The 20,148-nt window shown below is 51.3% G+C and overlaps 1 protein-coding gene across 1 annotated transcript in view; it reads right to left on the bottom strand.

The window, feature by feature from the left end:
- Positions 1-8,812: 8,812 nt before the first annotated feature.
- Positions 8,813-20,148, bottom strand: part of OTOP1 (otopetrin 1) — a 36,073-nt gene continuing 24,737 nt past the window's right edge. Inside the window, exons 5-6 of the mRNA XM_055325967.1 lie at positions 17,448-18,376; positions 8,813-10,182 (exon numbers count right to left, since the gene is read on the bottom strand). Coding sequence (XP_055181942.1) covers positions 10,012-10,182; positions 17,448-18,376 — 1,100 coding nt within the window. The 3' untranslated portion in view covers positions 8,813-10,011. The remainder of the gene's footprint in view (positions 10,183-17,447; positions 18,377-20,148) is intronic.

The raw sequence follows: 20,148 nt of genomic DNA, 5'->3' as shown, positions 1-20,148 counted from the left end.
GATCCCCTCAGTACCTATTTTTATCTCAAAAGATCATCAGTGGGGCACCTGGGTGGCTCAGGGGATTAAGCATCTTCTTTGGCTCATGATCTCTGGGTCCTGGGATGAAGCCCCCGCATCAGGCTCCGTGCTCAGCGAGGAATCCGAGGAATCCGCTTCTCCTTCTCCCTGCCCCTCCCCCTGCTTGTGCTCTCTTGCTCTCTCTCTCTCTCTCTCTCAAATAAATAAAACATTTTTTTAGAAAAAGATCGTCATCCATTTCTTTGTCCATTCAACTATTATGAAGCTCCTCCTCTGCTGGCAGAGGGGACACAGCTGGGGACTCAAACAGGCATTGTCCCTTCTTCTTCAGGCTTATAGTAAGTGGTCAGACAATCCCACACGTAATTGTAGGATTAACAGGTGCAATAGTCATGATGAAAAAAAGCTAGTTTGTGTCGTGAACGTTCATAACACAGACGCCAGAACTGACCTAGGGGTGAGTGAAGACTTCCCGGAGAAGCTGTCGTTTGGTTGGAGATATACCAGAGGAGTTGAATTAACTAAGTGAAGGGCAGAGGAAGCAGCAAGTAGTAAGGCCCTGAGGCAGGAGGCGACATGCCACGTCCAAAGAACTAAAGAAGTTGGTCAGTGTGGTGGGGCACAGAGCGAAAGTGAAGCACAAGGGAAGGCTGGAGAGGTGGGCAGCAGAGACCACAAGGACCCCTGGGGGACCAAGGTAGGGATTTTGCTTTTTATCTCAAGCACCGAGAAGCCATCAGAGGATGTTACACAGGGGAAGGATAGAAACTTATTTGCCCTTTTCAAACACTGCTCTAGCCACAGTAGGGAGGGCAGACTGGTAGGGCCAGGGATGCACTGGCAGACTGGTAGGGACCAGGGATACATTTGCATGCAAGGATGCATGCAAGGGAGCAAGGAGGCTACTTCAGGAGACCCAGAGGAGATGATGGTGCATCGGAGTGGGCAGGAGATGCAAGTGGAGAGAAGCACATGGAGCTGAGAGTTTTGTGAGTAGATGTGACAAGTGTGGCTGTGGCTTAGAGATGAAACACAAGGACCATGTAAAGACAGCCCTTGTATGTCCGGCATGTAGAGGCCAGTGCTATCCATGGAGAGGAAGACAAGGAGGGAGAACTGGCCAGAGGACTGAGAATTCTTGGGTCAGACTCATTCAGTTTAATGTGCCTCTGGGACATCCAAGCTGCCGGAAATAACCCATAGGGAGCTGGGAGGTCGGGCTGAAATGCACATTTCAGAGTCAGCAGCATCTAGATGGTAAGTAAGCCAGTGGCCATGGGCTGGACCACCAAGGAGAGAGGAGTGAAAAGCCAAGGGGACACAGGGCACCCCCCTGAAAACTGCAACACCACCTGCGCAAGGAGAAGGTGAGGAGCCTGCACCCCAAGAACAGGGGTCAGAGAGGTAGGACGAGCCCCAGGGGAGGATGTCATCAAAGCCAAGACCCTGTGCCCGCTGCTCCTCCCTCCCCTCTGCAGACGAGGAGACCGAAACATGGAGGCACTTGATCAGTGCCCAGGCCGCCCAGCTTTTCCTGGGCAAACAGCAATGACAATCCCAGGGTCTCATTAGCTCCATTTCCTGCTCTCATGTGAGGCACGAAACACAGGGTAAAGGCACCATGCAAGTTTCTGCGGCTGCTCTAACAGATCACTACAAACTTAGGGGCCTAAAACAGCACAAGTTTATTATCTTATGGTTCAGGAGGTCAGACATCCGAGAGCCTCACTGGACCAAAATCTAGTCTTGGCAGCGCCATCGGCAGAGACCGTAGGGGACAATCCCAGGTCTGCTTCTTCTGGCTGCTGGCTGCTGCCAGCACACCTTGGTTTGTGGCTGCATCACTCGGCCTCTGTCCACCCTCTGGAGCCCAATTTCCTCCCACCCCCCTCTTTTTTTTTTTTAATATTTTAATTTTTATTTATTTATGATAGGCACACAGAGAGAGAGAGAGAGAGAGAGAGAGGCAGAGACACAGGCAGAGGGAGAAGCAGGCTCCATGCACCGGGAGCCCGACGTGGGATTCGATCCCGGGTCTCCAGGATCGCGCCCTGGGCCAAAGGCAGGCGCCAAACCGCTGCGCCACCCAGGGATCCCCTACCCCCCTCTTATAAAGACCTGGGTGATTATATTTTGGACCTGCCCAGATAATCCAGGATAATGTCCCATCTCAGGATCCTTGACTCAATCACACTGACAATGTTACTTTTGCTGTGTGATGTGACATATACACAGGTTCATATACACAGGGATTAAGACATGGACATCTTTAGGGGCCATGATTTGCTCTCCCCCGGGCCGTGTAGAGGACCAGTGATCTGAAGATTTTCTGGAGCAGCACCACTCCTGTGGGAAGACATCTGGTCTACACAGCAACAATCCCTGAGGCAGAGACCTGGGATCATCTGTGTGGCCTTCACAGAGCCTGCTGCATGCCAGACTCATGGGCTCTACACGCATCATCTCAGCTCATTATCCAGTGACACTTCAAGGTGTGCACTTCTGTTGCCACTGACAGAGGAGAAAACCAGGTGCTCACAGCAGAGACCCAAACCTGGCCTCAAGCTCTGTGTGCGCCTGCAGGACCCTTCCCCAGAAAATCCCACATTCTCTTGCAGGAAACTTGACTTCTTTCAGGGTTGAGTGTAGCAGCCAAGGAGCCCCGATTCTTTTTTTCTTTTTTTTAAGATTTTATTTAGGTTTTCATGAGAGACAGAGAGAGGCAGAGACAGAGGCAAAGGGAGAAGCAGGCTCCCCGCGGTGCCAGATGCAAGACTCAATCCCAGGACCCCAGGATTATGACCTGAGCCAAAGGCAGATGCTCAACCACTGCGCCACCAGGCCTCCCTGGAGCCACCGATTCTAACACTGGGAATGGAGCTCTCATGTGTTTCTCTGGTTCATGGATGGCCTGTGGCCTTAACAATCGTTAACACTGTTGCAGAGGCTGCATTCTGGGGACTGTGCCCAGTCAGGGAAGGCGAGTGCTCCTCCAATCGTCCTGGAGTCCTGCTCCTGCTCTGCCACCCGTGGGCACAGCCACCCTCCCTCGCCCTGTCACTCTGTGTGGCTCAGTCCTGCACAGTGGGTGGGCCTAGTGCCCAGCCACCAGGTGGGAAGGGTGAAGGCCTGACCGCCATGGAAGTAGGGACACCTGTGATTCCCTGGTGTTCCCTCCACCATGGGCCTGGTTAAGGGGATGTGCTCACAGGACAAGCATTCAGATGAGGAGGAGCTGGAGGGCGCAGTGGGAAAGCATGACTGTGGACATGTGGAAATGGCAGGATCTGGGGGTGAGGGCCTGTGCTGCAGACCCTGCCCCTCTTATCCCTCCACCAGAACCCAGGGCCCCCGCAGCTCCAGTCCCACCTCCTCCCACAACTACTTCAGGCAGGGAGAAAGGCAGGCCTCTTCCTCATCAGCTTCTATCAGGGATTACAATCCTTCCAGAACCATCCAGCAGAGACCCCTTCCCTCTCATTGTCAAGACCAAGGGCCAGCAAACTTTTTTCTGTAAAGAGCCGAGGAGTAAATATTTAAGAGCCACGTCTCTGCTGCATAATCTTTTTATGTAGGTATTTGGGTGTTTTTTTTAAATCACCTTTCAAAATATAAAAGCCAGGGCACCTGAGTGGCTCAGTTGGTGAAGCATCTGCCTTCGGCTCAGGTCATGATCCCGGGGTCCTGGGATCCAGCCCTACATTGGGCTCCCTGCTCAGCGGGGAGCCTGCTTCTCCCTCTCCCTCTGCCTCTGCCCCTCCCTGCTGGTCATGCTCTCTCTCTCTCTCTCTCAAATAAATAAAATCTTTTAAAAACAAAATGTGAAAGCCATTTGTAGCTCACAGGTGGGAGTTTGCAGACTCCTAGCCTAGAGCTACTCACAGGCCGTGCTCTGAACCAATCTCCAGCCAAGGCGGAGCGGGCTTATTATGTTTGACTTGGACCAATTATCCAAAACCAGTGTGCAGAAACATCTGCCACAGATACCTGGGCAGCACTTGCCAGTTGTCAGGAAGAATCCAAGCTCCACCTTCTTCCCCAGTGGGAAGAAAGAGCAGAAGCCACAGTTAAGGGTCTGTAGAGGTGGTCCCACTGCTCCCTCCACTGGCCAGAGCAAGGCTGGACTCTTTATTAATATCCAGGCCTAAAGCGCCACCTTGTGCCTAGAAGCAGGCGGAGAATCTCTGCCAAGGCGTTAAAAACTATTCATGGAAACCGCCAGCCAACCCTATCCTGAGCACCCCTGCGTCCCCGCACTTCCTCACCCCTGCAGTAGTCCGGGGTGTGAGGGCGGCCACCTGTGTGGTGAAGCCTGAGGGAGAAGGAGGCTGGGCCTCTACCCTCACAAGACAGATGGTTGTGTCCAGAACAGATAAGCATAGATGAATAAGTAAATGACTAATGGTAAAGGGGCCAAGGTGAAGCATCATGGGGAATCTGTTTAGACAGGTATCCGGGCGCTCCCTTACAACAGAGGAGCCTCTGCACATGGCCTGAGGGAGGGAAAGAGGCTGATCCATTTCAAGGAGCCAGAGAAGCCCTCTCCTGGGGGTGACATTAGCACGTGCAAAGGGCCAGGGCCGGAGGAGCAGCATTTGCAGTATCCAAGGCCGAAGGGAGCTGTGTGTGGCTGCAGCAGGCCTGCAGGTGGGGGCGCCTGGGGCAGGGGGCAGAGGAGGGGACTGGCCTAAGAAGAAGCCGAGGTCAAGGAGGCCAGATCGTGAAGATGCCCCAGACAGGTCAGGAGATTGTCCTTTCTTCTAAAAGCAACGGGAAGCCAGCAGAGGGTTTCAGCAGGTGACCGGATTTCATTTACGTTTCTGAGACCATGAGCCATCACGGTTGTTAGTGACGTGCCTGAAGCAGCACACCACAACTGTCACTCCTCCTGAGCCGGAAAACACGGCCTCATCCTCTCCCGTCCCCTCCCCGGGGCCTCCTAGGGTCTGCTCTTTGGAGGAGCTAGTGTCCCCCACCCTCCGCCGCCCCAGCCTCCTGCCCTGGGCGACTCTCCTCGCCAGAGAACACCCCGCCACCTTGTTCCACCAAAGGCTCTTGGCGGGTACAAGATGCCCCTGGGGGGGCAGGAGGTGGGGGTGGTGGTTTAGGGCAGGGGAAAGGAACAATCTTGTTGAAACTCGTTCTCAGCTTCCCTAGGCCTCACCTGGGAGGGCAGACAGCCGTCCCCAGCCGTGGGGACAGGGCAGGAGTCCAAAGCTGTGGATGGGGCACAGACGGGGCGCTTTGCACCCATGCCCTCGCTGGCGACCCTTGAGGCGGCTGCGGGCCAGCCAGGTCGCCCGGTCTTGGCCCAGGTAGGACTCGGAGGAGGGGCACCTGCGCCCCCTGCTGGTCGTGCTCTTTGGCAGCAGGGTTCCATTGGGAGAAGAACCAGTATTCCAGGAGCTTCCGTCCTTGCTTTAAGCCAAGTGCAGCAATTCATAACTGGGTAAAGGGGAACTATTCTCTCAGCTGGTGGGCTATTCTGTGCATATATCCTCAAGCAATTGTTTGACGGATTTTTTTTTAACCAAATTGAATTTCTTTTGAAGACTATATGGCTAGCGGGAAAAGACGACGGGTTTCTCCAAGGCATGATAGCCCACCGCTACAGCCTACCCCCACGCACGGTCCCTAGTATGCTGAGGTTTCCCTCCCCTCGAGTAGAGTAGTCACGCTCACCTGGCGGGGGGCAGCCTCACAGGCAGATCCCTGAGGTTCCCTGTGAGCTGCCAGGGTTATGCCGCCCGGAAGTCTCCTGACTGGCGCTTGTGTGGTCAAAGGAATCTGATCTGACCTCCGGGCACAGGTGACTAGCAGGTGCTGGTGGCATCTCGTTCCAGAGTTTGCAAAATGTCTTGTGGGAGGGGTGCCTTTTCTAATGCACACTGGGCACCCCAGGGGCTGGGTGTGACCCCCGGTGCCCAGCTCCAAAGTTCTTGCCCTGCCCCTCGGCCTCACTGAGAGCGATGATACTCATAGAACATGAGTTGAAATCCTGGGTTGAATGAGCTCAAGCTGGAAAATGCACAGGCTCATCCTGTACAAGGTTGCATCAGGACAGTAAGAGATTTTCCAGATGCCCTGGGTGCCTAGGGCATCACTCCCCACGGTGAAAAACTACACAGGAAGGCACATTGATGTTGAGTTTCCCGATGAGCGCAGAATCATCCAAGGGGCAAGAGTTGGGGGATCTTGACAGCTAATGGCATCGAGGTACCCCACCTGGGGTGTCTGCCCACTGAGGGACCAGACAGGGTGTCTTTGACACCTTCCTCCCAATGACGGTGGATGGATATTGGAAACTCACCTTCTCTGATGACTCTAGTTGAGCTTCCTTACGTTGACTTTCTTTCCTCTTTCTTTTACATGTTGTTATTATGAAACATCTCAGGTATATAGAAAAGTCAGAAAATATAGTGAATGCCTCTGTACAGGTCACTTTGCCAGAAAGATCAAGCACCGCAGACACAGCATGCACTCAGCTGGTTGTCCCTACCCTGGTCCTGCCGCCTCCCTCCTCACCAGCCCACAGGTGACTGCTACGCTAAACTTTGGGTGCATTCTTTCTCCATATGTGTTTTTCTTTTTAAAGATTGTATTTATTTATTTATAAGAGACAGAGAGAGAGAGAGAGAGAGAGAGAGAGAGAGGCAGAGACATAGGCAGAGGGAGAAGCAGGCCCCCCTGCAGGGACCCTGTTGTGTGGACTCAATCCCAGGACCCCGGGATCATGACCTGAGCCAAAGGCAGACGCTCAACCACTGAGCCACCCAGGTGTCCCTCATATGTGTTTATAATTTTGCTACACATGTATCCAAGAAACATCAGATTGTTTTGTCTGTTTTAAAATGTTGTATGGATGGTGTCATGCCAATGATACTTACTTGTCAACATAGCATTGTAGTGTTATTGCGTGTAGTTCCAACCCATTCATTTTTCACTGCTGTGTAATATTCTGTTGTGGGAATAGGCCATAGTTTATCCAGTCTCCTAACTGATGGACGTTTCGGCTGTTTTGAATTCGGCTGCTCTGAATTACAAGCACTGCTGCAGGGGAAGTTTCTGAACACCTCTCCTTCCACATACAGGTGAGGGGATCTCTGGAGCTCACTCCAAGGAGAGGGATGGCCAGGTCTTAAGGAATATGTGCCTTCAGCCCTCCTCGGTATTTCCAGTTGTTCTCCCATTTGGCTTCATCAATTTCGTCTCCTCGAAGTGTGTGTGCATCCCCTTTCCCTCACATCTGGCCAACCCTTGGCACTCTGATGAATGGGAAATGCTATCGCCTTACTTTTTTGATTTGCATTTTCCTTATTCTAGCCCTGAGGACTTAACTTTAGTTTATTGCACACTCTGCTTCCTCATCGGTGAGTTGCCTTGCTATTACGGTAACAGATTTTCCTTCCTGCCTAAGCTGGCTGAGTGAGGAAGCTTGACTATTTGTAGGTCAAAGCTGCCTGGCTGGAACAGCCAGCCCTGAGGCTTCAGGCTCTACATTCAGGGCCAAGAGATGATCCACCCTTAAGATCACCCCTCACAAGTTCTGAGCCCAGCAAGCCTGCTGACTTTTCCCAGCTGTGGTGGTACCCCGTGGCCACCCTGAAGCCACCACACCTGGATCAGTCATTCCCAGCGTTACTATGATTCCCTTTGTCTCCCGGGCAGGGGCATAACCCCACAGACTGAGGCCCTAGGACTGTACCAGGGCAAAATCAATGCCAACCAAAATGGGGTCCCCTGGATAAATTTGCGTTCATGTGCAATCATCTCATGCAAGGTAGTTTATCAACACGTGCAAAGACTTAGCCATGAAAATGCTTGCCACAGTGTCATTTATAATTGCAAAAGGAAAAAAAAGAAAAAGGAAAGAAACCATCAAATGTCTCTAAATGTCCAACATCAGAGTCTAGGTAAGGAATGGTACATCCCTCCATAGAACCTACTTTGAAGTTGGCCAAGGTCGTATTGCAGAAGAGTACACAATGGCAAGGAATGTTGTTCAGGGGTCTTGACTTGGGGTCCGTGGACTCCCGAGGAGATGCTTCTAGAAGGGAGTTGGCATCACCTGAGATGCTTATTGAAGCATCCTGAGCCCCACTCCAGCCTGACAGAACCTGAACTTCTGGCTGTGAAGGCAGGAATCCTAATAGACTCCCACATGCTAAAGGGTGAGAATCAATGCCATGGGGGTGCTAAAATCGTTAAGAAACATGCCGGTGTATTTAAGAGAAAAGGAAACCAGTTACATGTGAATTCAATGCATAAAAAACAATCCTATTCATGTGTATGTGCCTGTGTGTGTGTGTGTGCAGATGTGTGTGTACAATAGGTTCTGAGGTACCAAAAACAAACAGCAATTACCGCTAGATTAGTTTTTCAAGGCATTATTAACCTTTGGGACCAGCCAATGCTTTGCTGTGGGTACCATCCTGTGCATTGTAGGATGTTGGGCAGCATCCCTGCTGTCTGCCCACTAGGTGCCTGCAACACCCCCAAGTAGTTACAATAAAAAAAATGTCTCCAGACTTTGCCAAATGTCCCCTGGGGGACGAGAGGCCCCAGGCTGAAAACCACCACCCTAAAAAGAAGGCATGATAGACATTCTTTTACTTTTAGTTTATCTGCCCATTGTCTTTAGTTTTTTTTCTGGAAAGAACATCAAGTATTTTAGTCGTGTAAAAAATCTGGTGCTTCTTAATGCACCATTGCCTGTGCTGTCAAAAAATAACAAAAACAAAACCACTCGGATGAAAAGATGTTCACATTAGCATTTATGGTTAAGTAAACTAATTTTATTATGATCTTGCAGTAATTATGGCAAAACACATACAAAGGCATTCCAAATGTCACTATTCCTTGAGAGGCTTTAAAATCTTTATAACCTTTGGAACAGCATCCTGATTTTAAGTATTTGTCTTATAGAAGCAATCATACAGGAAATGCTTTACAAAGATAGTTGATTCTTGCAGAGTCCCTTATAAAAACCAAAAAGCATAAACATTCTAAAACCAACAATAGGAAACTAACTATGGCACATCCATTTGGTAGAGATCAAAATGATAGGTACTAAGAGTTTGGAACAACGTGTAGAAAAGGTTTATACTCTATTGTCAAGTGGAGGGAAGTGGATATAAAATCGAATTTGTCACGTCATCACTAGCAAGTATAACAATGATAACAACAAAAAGAATCCTGTGCAGGCACACAGCTAAGAGGAATACAAGGTGAGAAAAAGTGATTGTCCATTGAGCAATGGCAGCCGAGATGGTCTTTCTCTCTACCCTTCTAAAATGTCCCCATTTTCTGTAATAAGCATGTATGTATTTACAGTGAGAGAGAGAATAATAAAAATTTGTTTAAAAACTCAAGATGATCACAAAAAATGTGCCAAAATTTCAGTAAGAAAGACGTCTCCATATTGACCTATGTGCTAATTTCCATCCAGTTGATAAAAAATAACTTTGTTCAAAAACTCACACATACTCAGAAAGTACAATGTGAACCAAATGTGACTGTAGCTACATGGATCAGCCCTGGCAAAGATAAAACGTAACGATGATGGTACAACTCAGATGGTCAGCGAAAGTTATAGGTAGTAGTAAAAAAAAGAAAAGAAAAGAAAGTTATAGGTAGTAACATGATAACAGAAAACAATTTTTATGAAAAACAAACTGGATAATCTTTTCTCCCAACCCGAGATCACATTCTCCTAAGACAAAGGATCGCATTTAAAAGGAGATAATAATTGGGGTTTTATTAGAACGAAAGAGCTGAGGCCAGATTTCAGCCGCCTCCGCGATGCGGATCTAACTTGCTTCCATTCATCCGGGGTGACAGCCGATCCCAGCTCACGGGAAGAACGATCCGTGCAGACAAAGGCAGCGCTCTTGCATTTGTCAGGCAATGTTTGCCCGGCCTGGCCCTTCCCAGGTGGCCCCGGTGAATTCTCTTGTTAGGTCACTCCTCGGGCTTTGAGGTGGACGCAGACTATATCTTACAATAGACCTCAAAGAGAGAGGCAGCTGCATGCATTCGGTAGAAAATAGAAAAAGGCATGGCCAGGTTGACCACAATTATCCAAGGTTCAAAGCCAAAGACAATTTCCTCCAATCCGTTGTCGTACTCAGGGCGGCAGCCGAAGGCGGGAGGAATCCAAAGCTGCAAGAGAAGAGGAGCTCGTGCCAGCAGCCACCTCAGAAGCCCCGCACAGCCCCAGGCGCTGGCCTGGACTCGGGGACACAGAGTCACCCCTGTCTCTGCTCCGCATTTCACGTCTCCACGGAGCCCATCAAATCCACGCGGCCCGCCTGACCCTTCTCTCCCCCTTGGCCCCGTCCTGAGCAAACGCCATTCACACCCGCCTGATTCTCTCCAGCCCCACAGCCCTCACCTTGGTCGGGTCCTCAGTATCCCCCACCTGATCTGCCACCATGCCTCCACGTGCCCCCCCACCCCCGGCCCGCGCCAACAGCAGACACCTTCCATCCCGCTCCTGACCCCACTGTGAGAGTGATCTTTGTAAAGCACACATCTGACCCGTCACTCGCCTGCTTGTCACTCTCCAGCGGCTCCCTTGGCCTTCCGGAGAAAGTCCAAATTCCCCAGTGACCTGTCCACGTCTCCACGTCCCTCACCACGCCCTTCACTCCAGCCTCCGAAGGCCGGATGTTCCTTTCTCCCCCAACTCTTTAGGCTTTGCTTGAGCCTCTTCCTGTATCATGGGCTCCCTGTCTTCCTTCTTTGATGGAATCCTACCATCTTCCAAGTCCTGAGACACCACTCCTTCCAGGAAGCCCTCCTTGATCTAACTAGTCTGGGTAGGAACTCCCTATGCGTTCCCACAGCCCCCAATGTTCTCCTACAGCAGAGGTCCCCTGTTTATCTCACCACACCGCCTTCACACACCAACATGGGTGCTCAGAGATCCCAGCCACACGGGCCTGGGCCAGTGGGTTCTGCAGTCTCCTTTCTGGCTTGACCTAGAGAGACAGCCCAGGACCAGCCCACCTCCCCCCGATCAGGGGAGAGGAGCTTTGAAGCCACTCCCAGGCTTGTGGCACTTACAGACTCTCCTTTAACCCCTCCGAGTCCTCAGTCTCCCCATAGGTAAGATGGGAACACCGACACCTATTTCCCATGGCTCAGATGAGAATAAAATCCCACCTATGTTTGCAAAACCAAAAGCCATAACCTATTGTCACTGCTGCTCGTGGAAACCACACACTGGTCACCCCTTGGTCTCCCTGTCCCGGGTCCTCCTCCCTCCACCCCTGCACGGTGGCAGGCAGCCTCTCGGGTGACATACCCCACCACCAATCCCACCTCCTGGAAGTCACATCCTTGTGGAGTCCCCTCCCCGTGGTTCAGGCTGAGCCTAGTGACTCGCCTCTAACATCAGAATATGACAGAAGTCATGAGGTGTCACTTCTGAGACTAGATGCCCAAAGGAGTGTGGAGTCCACCCTGTTCACATCCACCTGCAGGAGAGGAAGCCGGCCGCCCAATTTGTGCTACCCCATGGCCAGGCACCGAGGGAGGCCTCAGCCCGGCAGCCGCAGGAACTCACGCCCTCAGCCCAACAACCCACCCGGAACAGAATCCTGCCATCGGCCACGTAGGCAGGTTTGGAAAGATCCCCCGCATCAGCTCTGCAGTGACTGCGGCCCCAGTGGGCCATTTCCTGCCAGTGAGAGACCCAGGCCGAGGCACGAGCTAAGCCGCGTTGGACGCCTGACCACAGACACCTTGACAGAACAAAGACCTGCTGTTCAAGCCGAGCGTGGGGTAATTTCTTACGCAGCAGGAGCTAACTGATACCGGCTCTCCATGCAGGTGTTAGCTCGTATCCCCGCCCCACTGCACTCTCAGGCTCTGCCTCTCAGGGCTCCTCCCTCCCCTCTGGCTGTGTCTTCCTGGCTCCTCCTTGGCTCGGCCTCCCAGGGTGGCTGGAGGGCTCATCCCTGGGTCCTCTCCTCTCCTCCACACGTGACCCCTGGACGAGCTCACCCAGCCTTGGCTGTAAATACCAACTATTGGCCGATGACTCCCCGGCCTGAATCCCCTGCCTGCTCCACCCTCGAGGACCCCCTGGGCCAACTTGGTGTCCATCTTGTGTCTCAAACTGCCCCCCTCGCCATCGACAACATCTTCCTCCCTGTTGCTGTCAAAACTCTAGGTGTCATCTTTGTTTTCCTTCTCACCCTCAAAACCCTCCACCTGCCACCCAGCCCATCAGTGAGGCTGGAGGACTGAGCCTCCACGACGCCCTGGCAGCCGTGCAGCCATTTCTGCCCCTGAGCACCTGCCAGGCCACCACTCCCCGCTCCCACCCGGACCATCGCAGCAGCCTCCTTCCCACTCTCTGGCTTACGCAGCGCCCCGCACATGTCCGTTCACCGCTCAGCTGCCAGGCTAATTTCTTATGTCAGTAAGATCATGTCCCCACAAGTCTTCACAGAGTGCTTAAAATGAAATCTACCCCCTACCTGAGATGATAAAGCCCTCTTTCTGCCCGCTGATCCCTCACCAACCCCCTAACCCCACTGCCAGATGTCCCACATGCCCAGGGCCCCAGTCACATGGCCCATCACCCTTTTCCTCAAATGAGACAAGCTCCTCCCTTGGGGCCGGCCTTGGATGTTTTCTGGAACCCTCACCGCCAGCTGCTCCCTGCCTGTTGGCACCCAGCCCCGATGTCACCACCTAAGAAAGCCCCTCCCACCAACTTGGGCCTTCAGACCTGAAACAGCCGCCAAGTGCTACCTCACAGCCTCTCTGCTCATTCTCTGCAGAGCACACGTCACCATAAGGTGTGTCCTGCTTGGCTGCTTGTTGCCAGCCCTTCCATGTGGCTTGCAAGCCCCAAGACCGGGAAGAAGGCCAGACCCCAGTCACATTGCCCCCCATCGCTCATAGCCGTGCTGGCTCTTGGTAGACACCCAGTGGATCTATCTTCAGGAGAGAGAGGGAGGGAGGGAGGGCAGGAAGGAAGGAGAAAGGAAAGGAGGGAAGATAGGGCAGAGACGGGAAGGACAGAGAGCGACCCTCCTAAAATCCAGATCTTTATGTCTGCTGTCAAGTTGGCTGGAGATCTTGCTCCTCATCCCATTAGGAGGTGGGTCTATGTCCCCTTCCCTTGAATCTGAGGGAAGCTGTCACTGCATGACTCATAAAATGGGGCAGAACCGATGCCACACAGCATCCACACCCAGGCCGGAAGAGACTGGCACTTCTAGTCTCCCAGCAGGTTGGCTCCAGGCCCCTGAGCTGCCACATAAGAAGCCCTGAGACCCCCTCTCTCCATGCTGGAGAGGCCAGGTGTAGATACTGCAGCCAAGCGTCCTGCCAAGCCCTCCCGGCCACCCCCACCCCAGTCACCAGATCTTGGATCCTCCAGTCCAGTCCTCCCACCAGCCTCAGTTGATACTGTGAGGAACAGGAGAATTTCCCAGCCAAGCTCTGCCAGCATTTCTAACCCCAAGGTCATAAGACCTAATCAAACAGCTGTTTTGTGTTGTTATTTTTGTTTTGTTTTTTTAGAGAGGGAGAGATTGCGGAGGGGAGGTAGTTCTTTAGAGAAGGAGAGAGATGGAGGGTAGTTCTCTAGAGAGGGAGAGAGAGAATCCCAAGCAGGCTCCACACCCAGTATGGAGCCCGATGGGGGCTCGATCCCATGACCCTGAGATCATGACCCAAGCTGAAACCAAGAGCCCGATGCTTAACCAATTGAGCCACCCAAGTGCCCCAAACAGTCATTGTTTTTGTCCTGCATCTGGGGTCATTTGTCATGCAGCAGTGGGAAACCAAAACATCGGCCTGTTGGCCACGTCCACCTGGGTGTCTCAGAGGCACCTCACAAATGCACACGACCAGTTCTAAACTCAGGGGCTTCCTTTCATGCTGAGCCCCTCCCTGAGCCTGCCTCCCTGTCTGAGTCCCCACTCTCCATGAATGGCGTCAGCGTCTCCCCAGGAGCTCAAGTCAGACATCCCACCCCCCGCACTTCACACACTACCACATGGCTGACCCTGGGGACGTTATGCTGAGTGAGATAAGCCTGTCACCAAGAGAAATCCCTTGTGATCGTACTTACGTGAGCTGCGTGGAGATAGGAGGTAGGGTGGGGTGGGGGGTACGAGGGGCTGTTTCCTGGCTACCAATTGCAGTTTGCAAGGTGGAGAGGTTTCAGACACGGGTGGGGCGGTGGCTGCACAAGAGTGCAAAAGGACTGCCCGCTACAGAACTGTATGCGTTAAATGGTTAAAATGGTAAATTTTATGTTATGTGTTAGTATTACAATTTAAAATTAAGCTGGATTAAAAAGAAAAGAAGCACGAATCAGATCCTGTCCCTACCGTGAACCCCTCCGATGGCTTCCTGCTGTGTTCAGGCTTCTGTCCTGGCTGTGGCTGTGGCTCCGCGTGGTGTGCCCGGCGCCTCTCCCGCGTCCTTCCCTTGCTCACCCTTGCTCACCTGTGGGTCTCCCTTCCTGCTGCTGGAGCGCTTCCAGCACGTCGTGCCTGGCTCTGCATCCCCCTATGCCTGTCATTCTGCCCAGACTTCCCCCACCCTCACCCACCACCCTCTCCCAGAGGAGGCCCTCCAAGCCCCCTGTGTTCCCACCGCACCCTAAATTCCATCGTCCTCCCTCCACCCTTCTATGCCCACTGCTGCTGTCCCCACACAGATGTGCACACAGGCCTGAAGCCACAGCTTCTGTGCCCGCACTGGTCCCAGAGCAGAGCAGATGCCCTCCCATGGGATCAACCGCAGGTCTGCAAGTGCTGTCCATGGAGTCGGCTGAGGGTGCCCTGGCCATCACCCTGCAACGATTTCTGGCCTCTGGATCACTCCCAAGTGAACAGAGGCAGGACCTGGGGACATCAGGGTGGAGCGCAGAGATGAAGAGCCAACACGTGTCCCCCTCCTGGGACAGAGCCCTGAATCTGGCCTCTGGGTCCCAACAGACCATCAGTTGCCACTTGATTCTATTATTGCACCGCTGTTCTTGTTCAAGCTCGTCTAAAAATGCAAGCCAAGTGTCTCACCAGCGGTCAAGCAAGAGCCCATGGGGAGAGCGGCTTTATTGAACTTGCTGAAAAGAGATCTATCATCCCTCTGGGTGTGTACAAAAACAATACACGGTAGGGAAATTCTGGAACCAGCTCTGACTCTATCCGATGAGCTGATAGACAAGCCTGGGATACGAGCCTCACATAAAACACAGCCGCGCTGCAGTCACTCATCTCCGTCTCTCTTGTTTCCCTGATTAACTCCTCCATTCACTGCTGTGTCCACACAGTGCCCAGGATACAGCAGCTGCTCCGTAAATGTCTGTTCAAGGAAAGAGGAGGGCCCACCTGGAGCCACACCCTTCTGGGACCCCCTTCTTCCTTCAGAGCTCCTTGTAACTCTCTGCTGACCTGGAGGGGGACCGAGGTCCAGAGGACCCAAAGCAAGAATCAAATTTGATTGGCAGATTCGTGGCCATTTCAGCTTCAGACAGACTGTATCAACTTCTTGGCCTTAGAGTGGTATCAAAATCTGCAGTCGCTGGGCATGCACCCCATGAAATCAGGAGGAAAAAGCTCAAAAGCCAGTGACTGACAGGAAACAGAGTAGCTGGCTGCAGAGAGCTGACCGTGACAACAGGCAGGTGCCCTGGATGGGGCGTCCCCGCCATCCCACCAGCCACGGTCATTGTGAGGCTTGTGTGGTGCCAGAGGCCACCCGCCTTCCTTTCTGCCAAGCCCTGCCTTCCTCTGTGAGTCTTCTAGAACAAATCCTGACAACACACAGTGCCTTTTGCTCTTTTCTCTTCTCTCCATCCCCACAGCCACTGCCCTGGCTCAAGTTCCCAACATTTCCCATCCGGGCAGATGCAGGGCTTCTGTTTGGGTGTCCCGGCCCTTGGTTTTCACACTCTCCAGCCTCCCCACACCAGCTGCTAAGGGGATCGTTCTACAGTACAAACCGAGGTCCTCTATTGCCTGCAGCATAAAGACCAGACTCGGCCAGGCTTACGAAGTTCGCTCAAGCCAGACCCACTAACTGGACCCACCTTCCTCTTTCCCTGCACTTCTTGATGTGTATGGAATTCATGCTAAAGTGCTCGCTGCTTCCAAAATAGGTCATGGTGTCTTCTGCCTCTGTGTCTGAATATTATGTGCCCTTTGCCCCAAGTGCTTTTGCTTGCCTTGGCCACCTGGTAAACTTCCAGCCATTTCTTGACTCTGAGGCAGCCAAAACCGAGTTACTCTACGTCTTCTATGTTGCCACTTCCCATCAGAGGCTGGAAGGCAAAACTTCCACTTCCCCAGTCTCTCTTGCAGCTAGGGGTGGCCATGCGAAAGCCACTGCCTGGCACTAGGACTTCTCTCCTTCATGTTGTAAGCCCAGACATGATGTTTGGTGCTGCTGCAGCCACCTTATGACCACATGGCAACAAGCACCGCACTAAGTGGGGTCGAGTGGAAAGATGAACAGTACCTGGATCCTTGATGATAGGGTTCAGCTGCCAGGCCAACCCCAAGCAGCCAAACTTCAGAATTCTTACCTTTAAGACTGAAGATACTACTGGCCAAGCTTTCTATTCTTTGCAGCCTAAAGCACTCCTAAGTGAGCCTGGCACTCACCTCAAGCATGCCCAACTCATTGAAGTCCCTCCCTAGATCCATGCTCCCATTACACCTTGCACATCCTTATCACAATGCTTGCCCTACTCACTATTTTTTCCTTGTGTCCCTCCTCCCTATACTGTGACCTCTCTGGAAGAGACTGTTGGGGAAGGTCATCAAGAAGACATGACTGCCTATTGACCCCTGAGCTGGACCAGGGCACTCAGAGGCTCCTCATCCCCATCCCTTTGTCCTTGGAATGTGGGTTCTGCTTGCCTTTTTCGCTCCTAGAGGCTGCTGCAAGGACACAGTCCTGAAATAACCATGTGGTGTTGAGAACACCTGCATGGTGTATGTGACCAAACTTGGTTAAGGCCTCTCTATATATATATAAACTTTTACAATTTGGCAGGCAGGTGCACAGATCCACTTGTCTTACTGCTGCCTAAGACAGGCCTCGTATGTAAATTCCCTTTGGTTATGAAAACCGTCGCCTACGAAGCTGGAGTGGCTTGCCTCTCTCTGCTGTCTCCACGAGGGCAGGGGGGCTGTTTCAGATCACACCTCGGAAGGTGGCTAACCTACAGACATTGAGTCTTCTCAGCTGCAATCTTCGGCCCTGACCCCAGCCCCCAGCACACAGCAGTACTCACTAAGTGGATTTATAGAACAGAGGCCTTCACTCCAGTCTCATTTTTAACTTTACGCTTAAGTCATTTTGATAATAAACTGCCTTCATTCCTTATTTGAAAAAAGCAAGGAAAATAGGTTGGTCATTTTTAAGTTAAATAACTTAATGCAGATTACCGAGATATTGCAGAGGAACAAAAAGGCTGTGATATTCCTCAACACTCTTCTCTTGGCATCACCCCGCAGGAAATGAGGGCGGCAGCCTGGGCCTGGGGTCCCTTCCTGGCTCCCCTCCTCTCCCTCCCTGTCACAGGCTTCTCTCAGATGTGTATTTCCGTTGACTGTATGTGGCATGTCACTGCCCAGGGAAGCCACGTCCTCGGCCACAGCTCCGCTCTTGAGGCAGGAAGAGGCAAGGGATACGGTATTGCCATTGCAGACTGTGACCACCCGCAGGGTTCTGATGTCCTCGGAGAGCTTCTCTGGCTCTCGGTGAATGGACTCGATGATGAAGAGGTTCTGGATGTACTTCTCGACAATCACCAGGATGGAGTAGGGCAGGTTGAACCAGGTGTAGGGGGGACAGGCTTCAGCACAGAGGATGGCCAGGATGGACCCCCAGGAGATGAGCCAGGAGCCGGAGGCAGTGCCCACCAAGAGGTCTGCATCCAGTTTGCGGGCTGGGTTTCTGGACTCATCTAGTGATCTCTCGTCTATCCTGTAAATCCGGATTCCAAGCAGCCCAGCGGCCCCCATGAGCATCAGCAAGGCGATGGCATACAGGTAGAACATGATGAGTGCCGACTCGCTCTTGGTTTTGGAGCGCCCAATCTGAATCAGATAGACCACCACGACCCCAATCGTGGCAGCCAGCACGGTCAGGCCCAGGACCGAGCCCGCCATGACCCCGGGGAACTTAAACTGCATGTTGTGGTTCTGTTGACTATCCACATTGCGCCCAATGTTCTTCCACAGGACGTAGAGCATCGTGGAAGCCAGGATCTGGTACTCTATGTTGAAGGGGTAGAGGTAGTAGATCCCCTGCGAGATGGCAGAGCAGAACGTCGGGGGCGAGCAGTTGCACGGAGGTGTGTGGTCATCCAAGACTGGAGGCAAGAGGGACATGCATGTGAGGGCGGTCAGCATGGTCAGTGGGCAAGTGGGCAACACACAGGAGTATTTTCAGCAAGGATTCGCACGTGGGTTTTCCCATCGGATTAAAGCTCTGTTTTGTGGCTTATTGCCATGTTTAAGATCACCACTAGAAAGGGAGGTGGGCGGGGGGTTGGAGTGACTGGATGATGGGCACTGAGGGGGGCACTTGGCGGGATGAGCACTGGGTATTATGCTAAGTTGGCAAGTTGAACTCCAATAATAAAAAAAAAATTTAAAAATAAGATCACCACTAAATTGACAGCCACAAACATCCCCCAAAGAGTACTAGCTGCAGGAATCCTATTTTATCCCTACATCAGCCCCTATGAACAGTATTGTGGAAATTTATTTAGCATATAAAGATGTTCACAAGATTTTGCTGAACCAAAGAGGCTGGCTAAAGGGGATAGAGTATAATTCCTTTTTTTAAAAGATTTTATTTATTTATTCATGGGAGACACAAAGAGACAGAGAGTCAGAGACACAGGCAGAGGGAGAAGCAGGCTCCATGCAGGGAGCCCGATGTGGGACTCAATCCTGGAACTCCAGGATCACACCCTGGGCTGAAAGCAGATGCTCAAGCGTTAAGCCACCCAGGCGCCTTTAATTCCATTTTTTACAAACTATAGATCTATAGATGATGATAGATGATAGATAGATAGATAGATAGATAGATAGATAGATAGATAGATAGAGAAAAAATCTGGAAAGATATAAGTGAAAAGGTTAACAATGGTTATCTAAGAGTGGAAAAATGGTAGGCAATTTTTCTTTTCTTCTCTTTTCTTTCTTTTTCTTTTATCTTAGTAGAAGAAAGTTCTATCATGTCTCTTCCCTCCAGGTTTATGGGGATATAATTGACATGTAACATTGTAAGTGTGGGGTGTTCAGTGTTACTTCTCTCCAGGTTTCGCTTCCCTAAATTCTCTAAACTTTCTATGTGAATGTGATTTACATGCGTGATTTTTTTTAATTGTTGCGTTCTTCTAAAGATTTATTTCTTTATTTTAGAGAGAGAGAGTTCATGCAAGTGGGGCGAGGGGTAGAAGAAAAGCAGACTCCCTGCTGAGCATGGAGCCCAACGCGGGGCTGGATCTGACAACCCTGATATCATGACCGGAGCCAAAACCAAGATTCAGATGCTTAACCGACTGAGCCACCCAGGTGCCCCTAAATTATTATTTTAAAAAAATAACTTTGTGAGAGAAAATGCCCCTTTTCATCAGCAAAGATTTTGCTCTTGAGAATATTTAATACTAGCAAGTGTAGCATGAGACAGTCACCATCAAACACCAACAGTCGGTGTGGGAGTTGGCACCACCTTCTGGAAGGCACTTGGCAATGGTATAAAGAACTATTTCATAACAAGGAGAGAAAATGCTGTAAATAAATAGTAAAATATGTAACAAAAGCCTTAAAGATGATACAACCAAAAAAAAAAAAAAGATGATACAACCATAGTCTCTGACCTATGATTCAATCTATTGTAATGGACAAGTAAAAAATGTAATCAAAGCTTTAGGTAGAATTGTGTGTGTATGTGGGTGTGGGTGTGGGTGTGTGTGCGCCCACAAGAGAGAGAAAGAGAGAGACCTCAGTGTTCAACAATTTAGAAATTTTTAAATGAATTTTGGTGCCTCCATACAATGGAATAGTAGGCAGCCATTAAAAAGTATAATTAAGTTGTGTTTTAATGATACGGGAAAAATATTCATGTTACATA

This window comes from Nyctereutes procyonoides, unplaced genomic scaffold (genome assembly GCF_905146905.1).
Source record: "Nyctereutes procyonoides isolate TBG_1078 unplaced genomic scaffold, NYPRO_anot_genome, whole genome shotgun sequence".
Lineage (NCBI taxonomy): Eukaryota > Metazoa > Chordata > Mammalia > Carnivora > Canidae > Nyctereutes > Nyctereutes procyonoides.
This window is presented reverse-complemented; position numbering and strand designations above follow the sequence as displayed.